The sequence below is a fragment of the Mobula birostris genome, chromosome 3 (assembly GCF_030028105.1).
Source record: "Mobula birostris isolate sMobBir1 chromosome 3, sMobBir1.hap1, whole genome shotgun sequence".
NCBI lineage: Eukaryota > Metazoa > Chordata > Chondrichthyes > Myliobatiformes > Myliobatidae > Mobula > Mobula birostris.
Window position 1 is genome coordinate 214615313 of NC_092372.1, and position 19318 is coordinate 214634630.

At 38.2% G+C, this 19318-nt stretch overlaps 1 protein-coding gene across 11 annotated transcripts in view; it reads left to right on the forward strand.

Moving 5' to 3' along the window:
• The window catches only part of kmt2ca (lysine (K)-specific methyltransferase 2Ca), a 487395-nt gene that overhangs the window by 257875 nt on the left and 210202 nt on the right, over positions 1-19318 (forward strand). For 9 of the 11 annotated variants that reach the window (XM_072254064.1, XM_072254065.1, XM_072254063.1 and 6 more), the window contains 3 exons: positions 546-697; positions 9142-9258; positions 11971-12698. In XM_072254064.1, the coding sequence (XP_072110165.1) occupies positions 546-697; positions 9142-9258; positions 11971-12698 (997 nt within the window). Of the gene's footprint in view, positions 1-545; positions 698-9141; positions 9259-9329; positions 9403-11970; positions 12699-19318 lie in introns of those variants that run through there. The other 2 variants (XM_072254069.1, XM_072254073.1) reach the window with 2 other exon arrangements.

Below are 19318 nucleotides of genomic sequence, written 5' to 3' on the forward strand. Positions count from 1 at the left end.
GCGCACCTGAAATTTTCTTTTATATGATGTTAATATAATTAACTACAAGGTATTTCAAAATTATGTTTTCATGAATATAATGCATAAATTTTCTAAATAATAAACTTACCACAACCTTTACGTTGAAGCATTTTAGAACTTTAACCTATTTACATAAATGTCTGTGCTTCCAGTAACAACAGTTACAAATTATAACAATAAACACAGAATGGAAATGGTAGCTCCTTGTTAATAAACTATCACCCTCTGAATGCCGATGCCATCTAGTCAAAACATTTTATTTTTGCCACTGTGCCTGTCATTTGCTTTGACTGCCCGACATCATTTACTTGTGATGTGAGCTGTGGTTTGTGTTTGATTGATGTGTATATTTACAAAAAAAATTAAAGTGCCACACAGTTTTCAGGCCATGTAAAAAAAATTCTGCAATGATTGATCTGCACAACTGTATATAACAAAAAATGAGGGAAAGTTGGTTGTTGCTGTGTCCTTCACACTGTGTGGTCATTCAAAAAAGTTAACTGTGATTTCTGTCTGGTCTTCAGGTGGATTCACATAGAATGTGACAAATCTTTGGAAAATAATGAAGTAAAAGAGTGCTACATCTGTACAATGTGTAAAGAAACAGAAGGTACAGAAGAAAATGTTCAGTCCTCCGCTAATGGGATTGTTGACTGTATCCTAGAAACTGAAGCAGGTAAGGACATTAAAAACATTTAATAAGTACATTTAAAATGAAAGTTGAATGTCTTACAGTTGAGACATGAGGTAAATTATTTCTGATGTTGGTTGAAGTGTCGCATGCATGTTTATGGTGTTAGCAATGTTTTTCAGGAAGCTGGAGTGCTTGCAAAGAACATTCAAGATTGTGCAATGTCATTTCCAGTACACAAGTATAAAGGAGAACAAGATAATTGTTACTCCAGATCAGATGTAGCACAATAAAAAAAACAATAAGATAAGGAACACAATAATAAAAGAAATGCAAAAATATAAATATACAAGGTAGCTTATATGCATTGTTTGTATGCTCATAAAGTGATGCTAGGCACAGGAGTGTCTGTATATAAGGTGATTCTGCTGGGAAATGATGAAGTAGTGGTTGGGAGGGGTGTAGTGGGATAAATAAGTGGGTGGAGGTGTTGATCAACCTTATTGCTTGATGGAAGTAACTGATTTTGAGTCTGGTGGTGCTGGCATGGATGCTACATAGTCATCTCCCGGATGGTAGTGGGACAATCATGAATAGGGTGGACGGGATCCTTAATGTTACTAGCCCTTTTCTGGCACTTTCTGTGTATGTCTTTGATGGATGGTAGGCTGGTGGTGGTCACTCATTGGGCAGTTTTGACTACCTGTCGTAGAGCCCACTTGTCCACCACTGTGCAGTTTCTGCACCAAGCAGTGATGCAGAATGTTAGGATGCTTTCTGCTGCACATTTGTAGAAGGATGTGTAATACAAATGTATTGTTAGATTAAATTTGATTATAAAATTTGGCTTGTACATTCTAAACTTTATTAGGATCACAGTCTTATTTCATTCTTTTGTCCTTGAATTTCTCCTCCCTACCCAATCCTTACTCCATAATAAGGGAGAAGTGTAAAAATAGCAGATGCAGGAAGATTATCAAACATCCATTTTCACGTGAATCTCTGTAAATGCTAGTTGGAATTAGTTTTGTCATACGCATGTCTGACAGCTAGTGGATGACTGCAGTTGGTAAGATTAGTGAGTCATTTTAAAGGGAACACTAAAAGCACATACTTTCTAGACATGGATTGCTTTGAACCGAGCAAAGCTCCAGCCTTCGTGAATTTGAGTGACAATACTGATGGACCATCAGCTTCCCTAAGTAGATTAATGGATCTTGTGTTTTTTTTCTGATGTCCTGATGAAGGGTCTTGGCCCAAAACGTCAACGGTGATTCTTCCTATAGATGCTGTCTGGCCTGCTGCGTTCCACCAGCATTTTGTGTGTGTTACTGGAAAGATATGTTTTACTTTCTTGGTCTTAGTGAGGACTCTAGCAGCAGTGTTCTGAATAAGCTGCAGCTGTCTGAGGGATTTTGTTTTACAGAGATATGTGAAAACACCACTACAGTAGTCAATCTACTAAAAATAAATTCATGGACAAGTTTTTCTAGATCTTGCGGAGACAGAAGTCCCTTAACTCTTGCTATATTTTTAAGATAGTAGTAGGCTAAATTTGTCATTGTCTTAATGTTTCAATGTTTCTGGCTTGGTTTGTGGTCTGTAATGACGGATTCTAAATGAGTGCTGACTTTTAATTTTTTTTTGGCATCAAAAACAATTATTTCAGTTTTCTCTTTGTTTAATTTTCAGGAAATTTTGGCTCATCCAATCAGTGATTTGTTCAATACAGTTTTTTAGTGATTGTATGGGACCACAGTCACTTGATGCCACTGTTATATAAATCTGAGGGGCATCCATTTAAAACAGAGTTGCAGAGTAATTTCTTTAGCCAGAGCATGGTGAATTTGTGGAATTTGTACCACGAACAGCTGTGGAGGCCAGATTGTCAAGTATACTTAAGGTGGAGATTGATAGGATCTCGATTGGCCACGGCATCAAATGTTAAGGGGAGAAGGCCAAGGAGTGGGCCTGAAGGAGGTTAAAAAAAAACGACTAGCCATAATTAAATGGTGGAGCAGACTCAATTGGCCTCATTTTTTAATGCATGCATTTCTAAATGACAATAAATGAGTACTGAGTGTCCTCATAATCTGATCTAATTTTGCTCCTATGTCTTATGGTTTTCTTTGGGACTGGAAAAGAAGGGGGAAGATGCCAGAATAAAAAAAGTGGGGGTAGGAGAAGGAGGATAGCTAGAAGGTGATACGTGAAACCTGGTGATTGAGAAAGGAAAAGGACTGCGAAAGAAGGATTCTGATAGGAAAGGAGAGTGAACCATAGGGGAAAGGGAAAAAAGAGGGGCACTGGGTGAGGTTATATGCAGGTGAGGAGAAGAGTTAAGAGGCCAGAGAGGGGAATAGAAGAAAAGGGAAGGGGCAGGGAAAAGAAAAAAAAGAGCAAAAATATTGGAAGGAGAAATCAGTGTTCATGCCATCAGGTTGGAGGCTACCTAGATGGAAAATGAGGTCTTGCTCCTCCACCCTGACTGTGGACATCGTGGCAGAAGAGGCCATAGACTGTCATGTTAGAATGGGAATGGGGAGAGGAATTAAAATGGTTAATCACCAGAAAATTCCACCTTTGGATGGAGCGCAAGTGCTCGACAAAGCAGTTACCCAGTTTACGTTGTGTCTCACCAATGTAGAGGAGGTCACGTCAGGAGTTCCAGATACAATAGATGACCCCAGTGGATTCCCAGATGAAGTGTTGCTTCACCTGGAAGGACTGTTTGGAGCCCTAAATGGAAATGATGGCAGAGGTGAATGGGCAGGTGTAGCATTTCTATTGCTTGCAGGGATGTGTGCCAAGAGGGAGATTAGCAGGGAGGGTTGAATGGACAACAGAATCACAAGATCCCTGCGGAAAATGGAGAATTGGGAAGGGGTGATGTAGTAAAGATGTGTTTGGTGGTGAGATCCCATTGAAGACAGCAGAAGTTGTGTAGAATTATATGTTGGATGGGTTGGTAGGTGAGGACAAGAGGAACTCTATCCCTGTTAAGACTGTGGGAAGAAGCAGTGAGCGCAGATGTGCGCAAAATGGAGGAGATACAGATGAGGGCAGCATAAATGGAGGAAAGGAAACTCCGTCCTTTGAAGAGTGAGGACATCTCTGATGTCCTGGAAAGAAAAGCCTCATCCTGAGAACAGATGTGGTGGAGATGAAGGAACTGAGAAAATGGAATAACATTTTTACAGAAGATGGGAAGAGATATAGTCAAGACAGATGTGGGTTTATAAAAGATGTTGGCAGGCACTTTGTCTCCAGTTGGAGACAGAGAGATCAGGAAAGGGGAGAGGTGTCAGAAATGGACCGAGTGAATTAAGGGCTGGAGGTAAAGTTGATGAAATTGATGAGCTCAGTATGGGTGCATGAAGCAGCACTGAAGTCGTCATCAGTGTAGTGCAGTAAGTGTTTGGGAGCATGCCTTAGTGTATTATGCCTAAACCAAAGTAAAGGAGGCTGGCTTGTGATGGGAAACACTATGATATATGAACAATGAGTAGGAGAAGATGGAGATATAACTGTCCTCTGTGAGGATAAGAACAGTAGCTTGAATGCCGAAAGTGTCTAGGAGATGGATGAGGAAGAATGAAGGGTTTGCATTAGTTGTAGAGGGTTTAACCACTCAGAAGCTCTGTAATAGTTTTAAGAATCCCACCATAGTATGTGTCTGGTTCCTGGGCAAGAAAGATCTTAAACTAGGTAAGAAGGATATTGGAATATAATATTTACTTGGCCATTCTAAGATCAAGTGCAAAAAAGAATGGAGAAGAGAAAAACTGAAAAGCTCCAAATGCTGGAAACCTGAAATAAAAACAGAAAATGTTGGATATTCTCAGCAGGTCAGGCAGCAACTGCACTGAGAGAAAATGAGTTGAAGTTGAAGTCAGGTGAAACCTGCTTTCTAAGGGTGTTGATTTGTTGTCAGTAATGTTAATATTAGAAAGAAAATAGCAAGAATAGAGATGAATAAAAACAAACAGAACTTTTGGTAGCAGAACACAGCATTTTCCTGAAGTATTCCGTGACTGTGGAGAGGAAAACTGAGTTGGTGCTAAGGTCATCGACTTGAATCAGAAGTGGCAAATGCTGACGTAGATATCTGAACTTTCTATTTAGTGTCAAGTCTTGAAGACTCCAATTATCTCAACAAATGATGTTGTGCTTCATATACTGTGTTCAGTGCTTCTGGTGTGGCCTGTATATCAGTGAGACCCGAAGTTTATTGGGAGACCGCTTTGCTGAGCACTTATGCTCCATACACCAGAAAAAGCGGCATCTCCCAGCAGCCACCCATTTTAATTCCACTTCCTATTCCTTTCCTATATGTCCATCCATGGCCGCCTCCACTGTCGTGTTGAGGCCACACTTAGGTTGGAGGAATAACACCTTATGTTCCACTTGTGTAGCCTCCAACCTGATGGCATGAACATCAACTTCAGGTAGTGCCCCCTCCCACCATTTTCCATCCTCTTTTCCCTCTCTCACCTTATCTTCTTGCTCACCCATTGCCTCCCTCTAGGGCTCCTCCCCCCTTTTCTTTCTTCCATAGCCTTCTGTCTCTTTCACCAATCAACTTCCCAGCTCTTTACATCCTTCCCTCTCCAGATTTCACCTATCACCTTATGTTTTTCTCTCTTCTCCCACACCTTTTAAATCTGCTCCTTAGCTTTTTTTTTTCCTCCAGTCCTGCCGAAGGTTTTCAGCCTGAAACGTCAACTATACTCTTTTCCTAGATGCTGCCTGCAGCATTTTGTGTGTTGCTTGGATTTCCAGCATCTGCAGATTTTCTCTTGTTTGTGATGAATTTAATAGGGATAGTTGATGTGTCTGTCTGTAGGGAAGGCCCTGTCTCACATCTGATTTGCTTTTTTTTTAGAAAAAAATAATGAAAATGATTGAAGTACAGTAGATAGAGCATGGATATTGTCTGCATAGGCTTCAGTAAAGTGTATGATGAGATCCGTTATGGTAGGCTGGTCCAGAAAATTAAGTTAGATGAAACCCAAGGTGAATTTGAAAATTGGATTCAAAATTAGCTTGGTTGTAGAAGATAGCAAGGTGGTGAAGTGTTTGTCATATACATTAACAATTTGCATGCATAAATGGTGGTCTGATTAGTGATGATGTCATGAAAATTGGTGGAGATGTGGATTATGAGGAATGTTATCAAAAACACAGCAAGCTATAGATCAGTTAGAAATTTTGGCAGCAAATTGGCAGATGGAGTTTAATCTGAGTGAAACCCCCCTTCTTCCCAGGCATCTCAGGAAACGGCTTGTTAGCCCTCACTGGCACTCTTCCAGTTCTGTGCCAAAAAACCCCACCTTTCTCCGGCCTCATGCATCTAGGGTGTACACATTTCGGTCCTGCTAAATCCATGACATTGGGATGTCTCGTCTGCCCAAGTCCTGGTTGTGTGAATGCTGTGTGACTTGCTGCCCTATTACAGCTCATTGCAGGAATTAACAGATCGCACGGGGCGTACAATTAAAAGTATATGTATGAATATTAACATAACTAAAGAGTTAGCAGAGAAAAAAAGAAACAAAAAAAGGGCCCAGTAGAATTAAACAATCAAATCAACACAGGTTGGAGCTCAGATCTTTCAAAAGTCATATTCACCAATCCTCAGTAGAATCCCGCACCTTGCTCCATCGAATCATGGTCCTCTCTGGATTGAATCCTACAGCTGGTTCTCTCCAGCATCTTCTCTCTTCACCTTCTGCCGAACAAAGTCAAAGACTCCCACCATTGCCAGACACAAGAAAAACCCGCTCCCCCAGCCTTCTCTCCTGATTGAATGGCCCACATTCCTAAGCACCCCTTATCTCTAACAATAACCCAAACACTGTTAGCAGTGAAATCTTTACCAGGGCGTTACATGAGAAAGTGTGAAGTAATGATTTTCAGAAGGTAATGTGCAAGAGGGAAATATTCAGTAAATGGCAGTACCTTTGGGAGCATTGATTTACAAAGGGGTCTTGGGATGCAAGTCCATAGCTCCCTGAAAGTGACAATGCAAGTAGATAAGGTGGTAAAAATTCCATTTGGAAAGCTTCATAGGTTAGGGCTGTGAATATAAAAGTTAGCAAGTCATGTTGTAGTTATGTATAACTATGGTCATAATTGGATTATTGTGTGTGGTTTTGGTTGCTATACGATCAGTAGGAAATGGAGGCTTTGAGAGGGTGCAGAAGAGATTCATCAGAATGTTGTCTTGATTAGAGTGTGATAGTTATAAGGAGAGGTTGGCATCTGAGCCATACAGTAGATTGAATCTTTTCCCTAGGATGGAAATGTCAAATAGCAGGAGACATAGTCTTAGCAAAGAGGGGGAATGTTGAAAGATCTTTGAGGCAGGTTTTGTGCACAAAAAGTAGGTGCCTGCCATGTGCTGCCAGGGAAGGTGGAAGAAGCGGATAGAATAACAATGCTTAAGAGATAGCTAGATGAGACGTGTGAACAGTTTGAGGAATAGAGGAATATAGATAATGTTGCAAGTAGATGGATTAGTTTAGATTGGCATCATAGTTAGTGCAGATAGTATTGTTTCTGTGTGTACTGTTCTATTATGCTATATAAAGAAAGGAATTATAAGCAGCACAGAATGACAGAACAAGGTGGAACACTTCCAATTTTTATATTTTTATTTGTGATGGTACGTTGCATATTTCTGTTTTAGCTTCCACACTGGTCTGTGCTTTCCTTCAGCAAGGCCAATCTAAAGTCTAAATCCTGCTATTAATTATATAACCCAATTCTCCTCGTCTCAGAAAAGGTTTGTCCTTTGTATAGTCTTATTTGGTACTGGCAATTTCAACCACTTAATGTGCCAAGTAAAATGAATAAAGGAAATTTGAAATAATAGGTTTTAGTGTCGTATATTGTATATTACTGCTAGAACAAAATCATATTAAATTAAATGTTGGCATGGACATGCTGGGCAGATGGGTCTTTTTCAGTGCTGTATAGCTCGGACTCTGACAAGATTTTTTCAACTTAATCGTGACCAAGTATCAATTGACTTAATAATGGCACAGTTTGTGCATGTTATCTTCAGAAATTTATCATATTGCTGTATTTAGTTATGTATCACAATTCAGTTTTGAGAGCTTAATGTGCCTATGATGGCATTCTTGCTCTTTCTGTATACTACTTTGTCTTGGAAAGTACAGAATCATTTGATTAAGTAGTCATGTAATTCCCTGCTCTCCTCTCCTTGAATAACCTGATTCTAGCCTCTAAGATTTGTCTTCACTGAACCATCTGTTTCTTTTGTCTGTGTTAGTTATGAGACAAGCTATGAGATATTGTATGTACCTTTTGTTATAGTGAACAAATTTAAATGAAGTAAAATTTGGCTGAAATAAAGATTTGTTAAGTGGGTAAGCAGGGAAGACTTTTCACACATTGGTAATACACATCAAATTCATCAGGTGTCTGACCAAATGCTTTTTTTTAAATTAAGGTAGTAGAACTTCCAATTAATGTAGCCTAAATAAGAATAATCTCTGGCTGACTGTTGTCAGCAGTCCATTTATCATGAATTAGTATGAGTGACTGAATGGAATTTTTGTCAAGATCAAATATAATTGCTATGTCGAGGGATTCCTATATTCAGCCATGTGTTCAGCCATGTGTTTAGCCATGTGTTGGTATGCCATGCTGCATGTGATAGCACTAAAGAGCCCTTGTGGGCTACTATAAGCAGTGATATGAAATTTCATGGTCTAGCATTTCTGTTGTTCTTTTGAAGTTCAAATTAAGTTTATTATCAAAGTACATATATGTCACCATAGTACAATCCTGAGATTCAGTTCCTTGTGGGCATACTCCATAAATCCATAATATAATAATAATAATAATAATAATAATAATAGAATCAATGAAAGACCACACCAACTTCATTCATATCAAGGAAGTGATCCTTTTTGGTTTGGTGAACACGAGCATATCTTGGTCAATACAAAGTGTTTCTAAAGATGATGTGCCAGTGTGAGAAATTTAGTGTACTTATGCAGGGTCTCTGTGCTCCATTTTCCAGCATCTGCAGTCCCTTGTGTCTTCATATGACAGATTTAGCTTGTCTACATTTAGCAATTAGTTCTCAATTTTTGGATTTTTTTTGGAAAAGTTTTTTCTCGTAATGATCTGATAAGTATCTTAAGCTAACTTTTTTGCATTTTAAATGATTTAAATTCAGTGTTAGGTGTTTTTCTTTTCTGTTGATAAAACAAAAAATTGTTAATATGCAGTGTTAAATCAACAAATTAATTAGAGTTCGTGTGCTACATACATCACACTACACTTGGTAAAGTTGCTGATATTAGACATCAACTTGTTTTATTTTAAACATTAGTTTTTATTTATTAAATTTCTAAACAGCAAACCTGTTTACATTCCTGCTGAAAAAAGAGATTTTGAAGGTAGCATTTGGGCTTGTAATACTAATATTTGTATTTGTATTTTGAAATGCATAGGTGTTCCTGGAATGAATGGAGCTGTTGAGGAACAGTTACCAAAAGAAGAGGCAATTCAACAGCCAGACAACGGTATTAACCTTGTTGAAGATCAGAGTATTACAGTTAAGAAAAATGGTAGGAAGTTTATTAGTTTGACTTTCTGCCTTATGATTTGAGAACTTTGACTGGCAGCGTGATGTGAGGGTTAACTCCTCATATCTTCCAAACACTCTTGCTTATAAGCGATGACTGGAAAACATTAAAGTATTCCAGGAAAAGGTAATTTTTCTGATTATCATGTAGACTTTGGCTCCAACATGTCTTTCATTTCTTCATTTAATTTTAACTTTAAGGTAATTTTTAATTTACTTCAATGAAAAGAGAATAAATCTAAATATGAATTGATCTGCAGTAGATCATGCAATCCTATTGATAGATTCAGTGGTTTTCATAAGAGTTACATATGCCTGAAAGTCTGTCACAAAGAATTGATCACAGCTTATATGATATTACAAGAAAACAAGCAGGAACAGGATACTGGGTCCCATAATCTTGTACTGGCATTCAATTTGATCACAGCTGATTTGCCCAGCCTCGGCTCCTGCAGCATTTCAATAATACCTTGAAATTCCTGATGTATCAAAACATTGTCTACCTCTCTTTGGATACCTCAAGTGATCTGGCCTCTGCCAGAAGTAGTTCTTTAGTTTTAGTTGAGTGCCCCTTGTAACTGCCCCGTTGATAGAGACTCTTGCACTAGTGCATCTCACTAGTGCAAGAGAGCATCTACTCTATCGTGCCTTCTTGAAGTCTTCTCAGTACTTGCATCTTCTTCTAAGCTCCAAAGAATGCAGATCCAGCTCCTTTAACTCCATGATAAGTCAGCCCTCTCATCCCAGAAATAAGTCTAGTGAATCTCTTCTGAACAGCTTTCAGAGCTGGTATGTTCTTCCCTAAACAAGAGGGACCAAATCTTTGAAAGTATCCAGGTGTGGTATCACTAACACCCTGTAAAAATGTAGCTTAACTATTTTTAAGCTTCAATTGTCTTACAATAAATGACAATGTACCATTTGCCTTACTAACCACCTACTGCAACATCCAGCTTTTGTGATCATGCATTCAAATGATCACTAGATGCCTTTGTACTATCGATTTAGATAATAGTGTACTTTTTGATTATTTAAGCAAAGGTGCATGACTTCAGTTTTCCATGCTATATGACATTTGCCAAGATTTTACTCATTCGATCTATGCAAATCCTGTTGTAGAGCCCAAATATCCCTGTTGCAACATACCGTCTCATTTCTTTTAGTATCATCAACAAATTTGGTAGATTGTACTTTGCTAACTCTTCTAGGTCATGACTATAGAGGAAACTATAAACCTGTGGGATTCATTGCCACAAGCAGCTGTGGAGGCCAAGTCTGTATGTATATTTAAGGCAAAAGTTGATAGATTCTTCATTGGTCAGGGCACGAAGGGATGTGGGGAGAAGGCAGCGGATTGGGGCTAAGAGGAAAATTGGATCAGCCATGATGAAATGGCAGAGCAGACTCGATGGGCTAAATGACCTAATTCTGCTCCCATAGCTTGTGGTTTCATAGATAGTAAATAATTGGGAGCTCAGACCCAAATCTTAGGGCATTCTATTAGTTCAGCCAACCTGCAAAAGACCATTTATTCTGACTGTATGTTTTCCATATATTAACCATTCTTCAATGAATGCCAACATATTTCCATCAGTGTTATTTTTATCCCGTGAATCAGTGAATTTTTATCCCGTGCTCCAGGCTTTTCAGTGACACCTTGCCAAATGCCTTCTTGAAATCCAAATATGCTGTAACTAAAAATTCCCTTCTATCATCTCTGCTCATGATATTCCTGGAGAACTTTAGCAAATTTGTGGAACATTATTTATCTTTCATAAATCCATGTTAATTTGTTTGATTACATTAAGTTTTTGTTTAAGCAGACTTTTTATGGTATTTGTCCTCCTGGCCTGCTCTTGCAAAATAAGGTAGAAGTTACATTTATATGTACTTAAGTGCTCACGTTTAGCTCTAAGCACTTTTCATATATTTTCATAGCAATATGAAGTACATTTCTTCCTCTTTCTCTGTAAGTATGAATGTTTTAGTTCATGGAGCCTCCATTGTAACTATTGTACCATAACATCTACTCCATAATGGCTCCACAATATTCATAATGCAGTATGATGAAGTATAAATTTTTAGGAGGAATTTAACCATTAAGAAAAACTGACGCATATAAACAACCATGACTTTAAGATTTAATCTGAGTTTTGATTTGTTGTTTGTCAAAATATCTTTACAATTTCACCAAATTTACTTCAAAGTATTTGTATATATTGAAAAATGCCTGCATGATTATTGCAGTTGAATATGCCCCGTCATATTGTATGCTTAAGTACAAATAGGAATCTGTCTCCATGGGAAAATATGATGGGGAAGGCACCCTTACTACAAGCCAAGCAGTGATGTGTTTGTGCACTGGGGCTCTTCCCATTGCTGATGTAGCCTTAGGTGGTTAATGAAGGAAAGTAAAATTAAACTTGACTTTGATTACACCTTGCTTCTTTTCCCACCCATCTCACACCTTCGTGATAAGATGCCAAAGCACCATAATTGTTTTGAAAACAATGTCATTATTAACAAAAAATATTGAATGATTAGCATTGCTTTGAGAGTTGACATCCATTTTAGTTTCAGAAATGTAAATTTATAAAAATTACCCATTGCTATTTTGTTAGCCATGACTTTTTGTACTTTAATTTTCACATGTAATAATGTTTCATAGATACTTTTAATTTTAAAATGCTTGTAGATTTGGCAGCAGCCCATCCAACTGAACGTACGGAGTCTGATTTACCCAAGGAAGCTCTGGTTTCTGAAGAAGTACTTCAGCAGCATGAGAGTTCAACAGCAGTAACAGTGGTTCAAGATACAGAGATGAATGAAAAGAAACCTGAGACACTATTACAACCTCAACCAAATGAGGAGACATACGATTCAAAGGAGTCTGTTGAAGTAGCAACCCCAGTAATAGAACATCAGGTTTGTGAGAACAAGACTGAACCAATGGAAGTTTCTGCCACGGAAGTGTCAAATAATGGGCCTGTATCAAATACTGGACCCGTGCAAGAGGTCACACTGACCAAGGAGCTTCCAGAAGTTGTACTGGTGGATAGTGTGGCACAGAAAAGTGAAGAAAAAAGTTCCCAAGTGTCTCACAGTAGCAGTGTTGAAGCTGAAGAAACACCCAGCGAGTGTACATCAGAGCTGAGTTCACCAAATGAAAGTAAAACTGAGAAAGCATTTGGAGAAGTTGACAATAATTATGCCGGCAGCACTAAATCCTCCATTTCTCCCTCTTCTGTGACTGTTTCGCTTGGGCTGACTCCAGTGACTAATGTGTCTCACACTTCAGCTCCGAGCACATTTGGTTCAGGAATTCCTGCACCTACCTTCGTACCTCTGGTTCCAAAAATCGGTATGGGAAAACCAGCTATTACCAAAAGGAAATTCTCTCCAGGTAGACCCCGAATGAGACAGGTAAGATTTTCTAATACTTATATATACATATTTTGAAGGTTAACAATTTTACCTGAATGTAACTGTTCATATACTGTATCTTACTGGTGATACATTGTGTTGCAGTGCAAGACAAAGTTAAAGTTTATTGTCATATGCACAAATGGGTGTATGCGTGGGTGCAGTGAAAAACATACTTGCAGCAGTATCACGGGCATATAGCATCACATAAGCAGCATTCACAAGAAAAACAAGTTGAACACAATTTCTACAAGAAGCAGATATAAACAGCACAAAAAAGTCCATTTTAGTGCCAAGTGCTCAGTGTTGCTGAACTGTTGTGATTCGTGTAAAAGAGTCAGAAACCATGAGGACGTAAAGGAAAACATTTTGTTTGAAAATTGTAGTTGCTTAACAAAATCATAGATTTTGCTTGCTTTATCTCGTATGAAAATTGTGTTGAAAGCAGTTTTTAAACTTAATGTGAACAATACCAAATTAAGCTACTGGTTTAAAAAAAATACTTTCAATTTTAGTTTCCGAGATGGCACACAGTAAGCCTTAAATAAGAAATTCAGATGCATTCTTCAGACCCAATTTGAATGAATCTGGATATACTTATCTCCATTAGTGCTGTGCACGACTTTATTCATTGTCCGTGTAATCTAATCGTGGCACAAACCCATTTAAAACTTTCATTCTAATTGCATGCAATGTGTTAGAGCATTTTCAGATTTTTAACATAGAAATTAGTTTTCATAAAGCTTATGATTTCTCTAAACAAAAATGGGAAAAAAATCTGCATCTGTAAAGGTTCCATGCCTTTTTAATTCGCATCAGTACCAAGTAAAGTCTATTAAATGCTCAGTGCAAGTTTTTCAAGAAATGTAGGAAATGTGTAATAAATCTGGTCTTTGAGTGTAACTTGAAAAATTATTCAGTGAAGGAGCTGGCTATTAACTACATCACCTGATCAAACAAATTATGAATGCTTGCTAATCTGCAATGTGAAAGCTAAAATGGCATGCAAAAGTTTGGGCACCCCTGGTCAAAATTTCTGTTACTGTGAATAGCTAAGCGAGTAAGAGTCTTTCATTCCTTGTTTGGGGGATTTTCGCTCATTCTTCCTTGCAAAAGGCTTCTAGTTCTGTGAGATCCTTGGGCTGTCTTGCATGCAGTGCACTTTTCAGGTCTATTCACAGATTTTCGATGATGTTTAGGTCAGGGGACTGTGAGGGCCATAGCAAATCCTTCAGCTTGTGCCTCTTGAGGTAGTCCATTGTGGATTTTGATGTGTTTAGGATCATTATCCTGTTGTAGAAGCCATCCTCTTTTTGTTTTCAACTTTTTTACAGACGGGGTGATGTTTGCTTCCAGAATTTGCTGGTATTTAATTGAATTCATTCTTCCCTCTACCAGTGAAATGTTCCTCATGCCACTGGCTGCAACACAAGCCCAAAGCATGATTGATCCACCCCCGTGCTTAACAGTTAGAAAGGTGTTCTTTTCATGAAATTCTGCACCCTTTTTTCTCCAAACATACTTTTGCTCATTGCAGCCAAAAAGTTATATTTTAGCTTCATCAGTCCTCAGGACTTGTTTCCAAAATGCATCAGGCTTGTTTCGATGTTTCTTTGCAAACTTCTGACAATGAATTTTGTGGTGAAGATGCAGGAAAGGTTTTCTTCTGATGACTCTTCCATGAAGGTCATATTTGTGTAGGTGTCGCTGCCCAGTAGAACAGTGCCCCACCACTCCAGAGTCTGCTAAATCTTCCTGAAGGTCTTTTGCAGTCAAACGGGGGTTTTGATTTGCCTTTCTAGCAATCCTACAAACAGTTCTCTCGGAAAGTTTTCTTGGTCTTCCAGACCTCAACTTGACCTCCACCGTTCCTGTTAACTGCCATTTCTTAATTACATTACGAACTGAGGAAACGGCTACCTGAAAACGCTTTGCTATCTTCTTCTAGCCTTCTCCTGCTTTGTGGGCATCATTTATTTTAATTTTCAGAGTGCTAGGCACGTGCTTAGAGGAGCCCATGGCTGCTGATTGTTGGAACAAGGTTTGAGGAGTCAGGGTATTTATAAAGCTTTGAAATTTGCATCACCTGGCCTTTCCTAACGATGACTGTGAACAAGCCATAGCCCTAACAAGCTAATTAAGGTCTGAGATCTTGGTAAAAGTTGTCTGAGAGCTCAAATCTCTTGGGGTGCCCAAACTTTTGCATGGTGCTCATTTCTTTTTTTTCCACTCTAAAATTGTACAAAACAAAAAAATAATACACTAATCTTGCTTAAAATGTTGAAAAGAATGTTTCATCTTTAACTTGATGACTTTTGGAGATCACTTAACTATTTACAGTAACAGAAATTTTGACCGGGGTGCCCAGACTTTTGCATGCCACTGTATGCCTTTAAAATGTCTCTATTAAGATTGGGGGAGGGGGGGAGTGTGTTATAGCTTTAAAGGTAATTAATATGGTTGGCTTGTCCGTGGCCAGAAAAATGAATTAGAAAACTCTACAAAGCAGTCACTGGACGGTATTTGGAGTTCTGAGTGCATTTTTGTTATTGCCATGTAGGAAGGAATGTAGTTTAGCTTGAGAATATAGAGGATACTACCTGGATTGGAGGCCTTAGGTTATGGGGAAACAATCTGATGAGGTAAATTGCCCAGAATGCTGGAGGAAGTCAAAGTCAAACAGTTTCTATGGAAATGAATAAACAGTCAGTGTTTTGGGTCAAGACTCTTATGGACTGGAAAGGAAGGGGGAAGATGCCAGAATAAAAAGATGGAAGGAGGAAAAGCTAGCAGGTGATAGATGAAGCCAGGTGATCAAGTTGTACAGCATCGACAAAACAGTCTTTTTGGCCCAATACAGCTGTACTGATCATCATGTCTAATCCCACTATACTAATCCCACTTGCCTGCATTAATTCCATATCGCTTGTGCTACAACACACTTTCTCACAGTGGTTGACATGTGCAGAAAGAATCTTGTACTCCAGAAAACATTTTTGCTAAATTTCATATTTTTTTAAGTGTAAGCATTCAAATTAATTCTGTTCACGTCATTTTAACTGCATAAATTGAATATTGTTTTAAAGCTGCTGGAGGGAGGGAGATATTAATTGGGAATGAACAGCTTAAACCACTGATAAAAAAGCCAGCCTCTAGGATATAGGTAGATTGAATCCTAGAGCAGGAACTGAAAAAGTTGAACTAAGGATCTTTAACGATCTATGGAAACAAAATTCTCATCTACATCTTGAAGAAACTGTGCTATTTGTAGAATCCATCTTTGGTAGCCAGGGTAGTGGAGGGTCTCCTGAAAGAATCAAGTATTCACAGAAATACAGAAAAATGAATTTTGGCTTTAAAAATGGCAAAAAAATCTGGGAGGACTAATCCTGTTGAATGGAACTTTTAACCGCAATTCCTAAATATAAGGTAGTTTAGCAAAGAGTTCTGTTTAGTCGTCTCAATTACATAGTGAACAGCTTAGCACATGAACAGGCCTTTTGGCCTACAATATTGTGCCAAACTGATTAAGATAATGACAACTAATTAATCCCTTTAGCCTGTACATGATTTATAGCTTTACATTCTCTGTATATTCATGTGTCACTCCAAGAGCCCTTTAATTAGCTCTGACATGTGTTCTTCCACTGCCATCCCTGGCTGCACATTCTAGGCACCCACTACACTCTGGAAAATAAAACTTGGTCCGCACACCTTTGAACTTAACCCCCCCCCCCCCCCCCCCCCAGTGCTTCCTCATAGGACAACCAAACTAGTCCAGGTATTAATTTAGTAAATCTTCTCTGAATTGCTTTCAATGCATTGACTTTTTTTTTAAATATGGAGACCAATCTTGTTTACAATACTTCCAATGGAATCTTACCGTTGAACTGCGTAAATGAACCTGTCTACTTTTGTATTCCGTTTCCCAAGCTAGCGGTAGTAATATTGGTAGCTTTTCTAGTTACCTGCAAATCATGCACTGTAACACTCAGATCTTCCCACCTGTCAGAGCTCTGCAATCTCCCACTGTTTATAATTTTTTTAAACTTTCCTGCCATAATGAACATTTTCACGTTTTTTCACATTATATTCCAGTTGCCAGATCGTTTCCCTCTCACTTAAACTATCTGTATTCCTTTCCAGTTTCCTTATATCCTCCTCACAGCTTACTTCAACATCTACCTCTGTCAGCAGAAAGTTTAGCCCAATCTAATTTTACTTTTTGGTATCGGGTGAGTGGGAGCAGTCTTCTTCAGGTGGATTTTGCAACTGTAAAGGATTTATTATTAAAAGTGATGCAGCACATATGACAAGATGTAACTTAGATTTGTAATTGACCACTGTAGAGGTGCTTTCTCAAGCAGCAATTGAGGTGCTTGGGTGCATTGCAAGGCCTGATTTATTGAAGAAGTGTAAAAACAAAGACCTGGGCACAAAGATCAAATGTCATGAAGAGATGGAGATGCAGAACAGATTTGAAGCCACAGTGAAGGAGATCCCAGCTGCATAAGGTAGAATAGCGTTGATTAAATTGAACCTTCAGCTTCCAACACAGTTGAGATTGTTTCTGGGATTCGTGGCACCAGCATCAAAGTAGGAATTACATTTTTGCTGGTAATTGGGTTTCTTGAAATTTATGATATTGGCAAGAAATTGAAGGTGGAAGCTTCAGACTAGCAGTTATGTTTAATTTGATTGGTTCACATCTAAAGTCAGTTATATGACATCAAGGATGACATTTCTTGCTTTGTATCTTGTCAGCCATCAACTATGATTGCAGATGAAAATGTCATTTCTATAGGATAAATGACTGAGGTGTAACTTTCCGCAATAGCTCAATATAATAATTAAGCAAAGCATGTGCTGCACCTGTAATTCAACCCATGTTCTGATGCAACTTCTGTGCTTGGATATTTTTGAAATGACTAGCAAGAACACAATTATCAAATCTTTTAAGTATTAGATTAAGATCATTTGAACCTGTTTTCCCCAAACATTGTAGATGTTTTATATTTAAAACTAAAAACAATGGATCTAAAAGTTATGGATTTGTTTTTGTTCCATAGATGAATTCGCTATGTCTTTCTTTTTCAGTTGAATAGCTTTTGTTTTGTTCTCTTTTTTCCCTGGGATTGATGGTAGTCTCCCCAACTTTTCAATGGCTGTATTAAAATTTTACATGAAATAATAAACATTTAAAATAATGCTCTTTTGAATATCACGGATTTTAACATTTCTCTCTAATGGAACATCAACTGCAGCTAAGCTCCAGAGTTTATTTTTTATGTTCTTGACTTGAGTCTAATTATCCTGTTGTTAAATCCAAATATTCACTGCAGTTTCCTCTCTTCACAGTATTTGATCTTTATGCCTATATCTTGCATTTTCCTCTTCTTCAACTTGAACCCTGAATTGCATTTATTACCCACCTCTGCCTCAGTCTGTAAATGGACTGCCAGATTTTCTCTCCAAGTGATGATGAACCACTAAACTTTGTTATTATGAAATATTCCTGAATAACTACCATTTACAGTATCACTGCAGCTGTAACTAGCACAATAGGTATGGGATGATGCTTGTCTAATTTTTTTCCAGCTGACCTGAATTCCAGAAAATTTATTATTGTCATTGCCACAGGTGGATGTAGAGGCCAGGTATTTAAGGCTGAGGTTGACAAGATTCTTGATAAGTCAGAGCATGAAAGGTACAGGAAGAAGGCAGAGGAATGAGGTTGAGGGGGAAATTGGAAAAGCCATGGTCAAATGGCAGAGCAGAATGGATGGACCAAATAGCCTAGTTCTTCTCCTATGTCTTATGGTCTTAATATTATAACCTAATAATCTGTTCATTTCATAACTGAATTTCACGAATAGATTTTGAGTGTTGAATCATTTAGGGGAAAAATAGGGTAGATGTTGACTTCTTTAGTTGTCCTGCAGGATGCATTCTTTGCTCATTCTGATGCTTGGAAGGTTACTGACAGATTTTAATTTTGAGGCTTTGTGACTGTATTCATTATGAATAACTTCATTTTTTTTTAACTCTTGTTGCCTGTTCCTTAAGTATCTTAACCCTAACCTCCTTCAACTTTTAGACGCAGACACTAAGATACTCCTGTTCCTTTTATTTTGTAGCATCCAACTGTGGTGGAGTATTCCATTGCCTAACTGCCTCCCGAGTGCTCTCACCCCTCCCTAGACTGATTTACAGATGCAATTTTTGTTTGCAGCTAACCAGTCTTCCTGTGTCGTCCTTCACCCCCTGTCAACTACACTGCCAATTTTGCAGTCATTATGAACCTTTTATCTGTGGGCCTACACTTAAGTCTAGATCAAAAGCTGTACATCTGGTCACTAAAATTACTGTCAATTATTGCAGTTTGTTTCGTTGCCACTCAGCTAATTTTTAATTCACCTTGCCAATTTATTTTGGTTTGAGTGGTATTAATTTTCTTGATCAGTTTGTCTTGTGGTTTTGGTTCCGTTTTGCTTTATTTGGTCTAATAATTAGTTTATGGAACAGCGTCAATAACCAGGTTACACTTTAATCTGTTTGGATTCATCCACAGTGATTTCAATTATTCTTTTTTCAGTTTTAAAAAAAGAGAAAACAAAGAA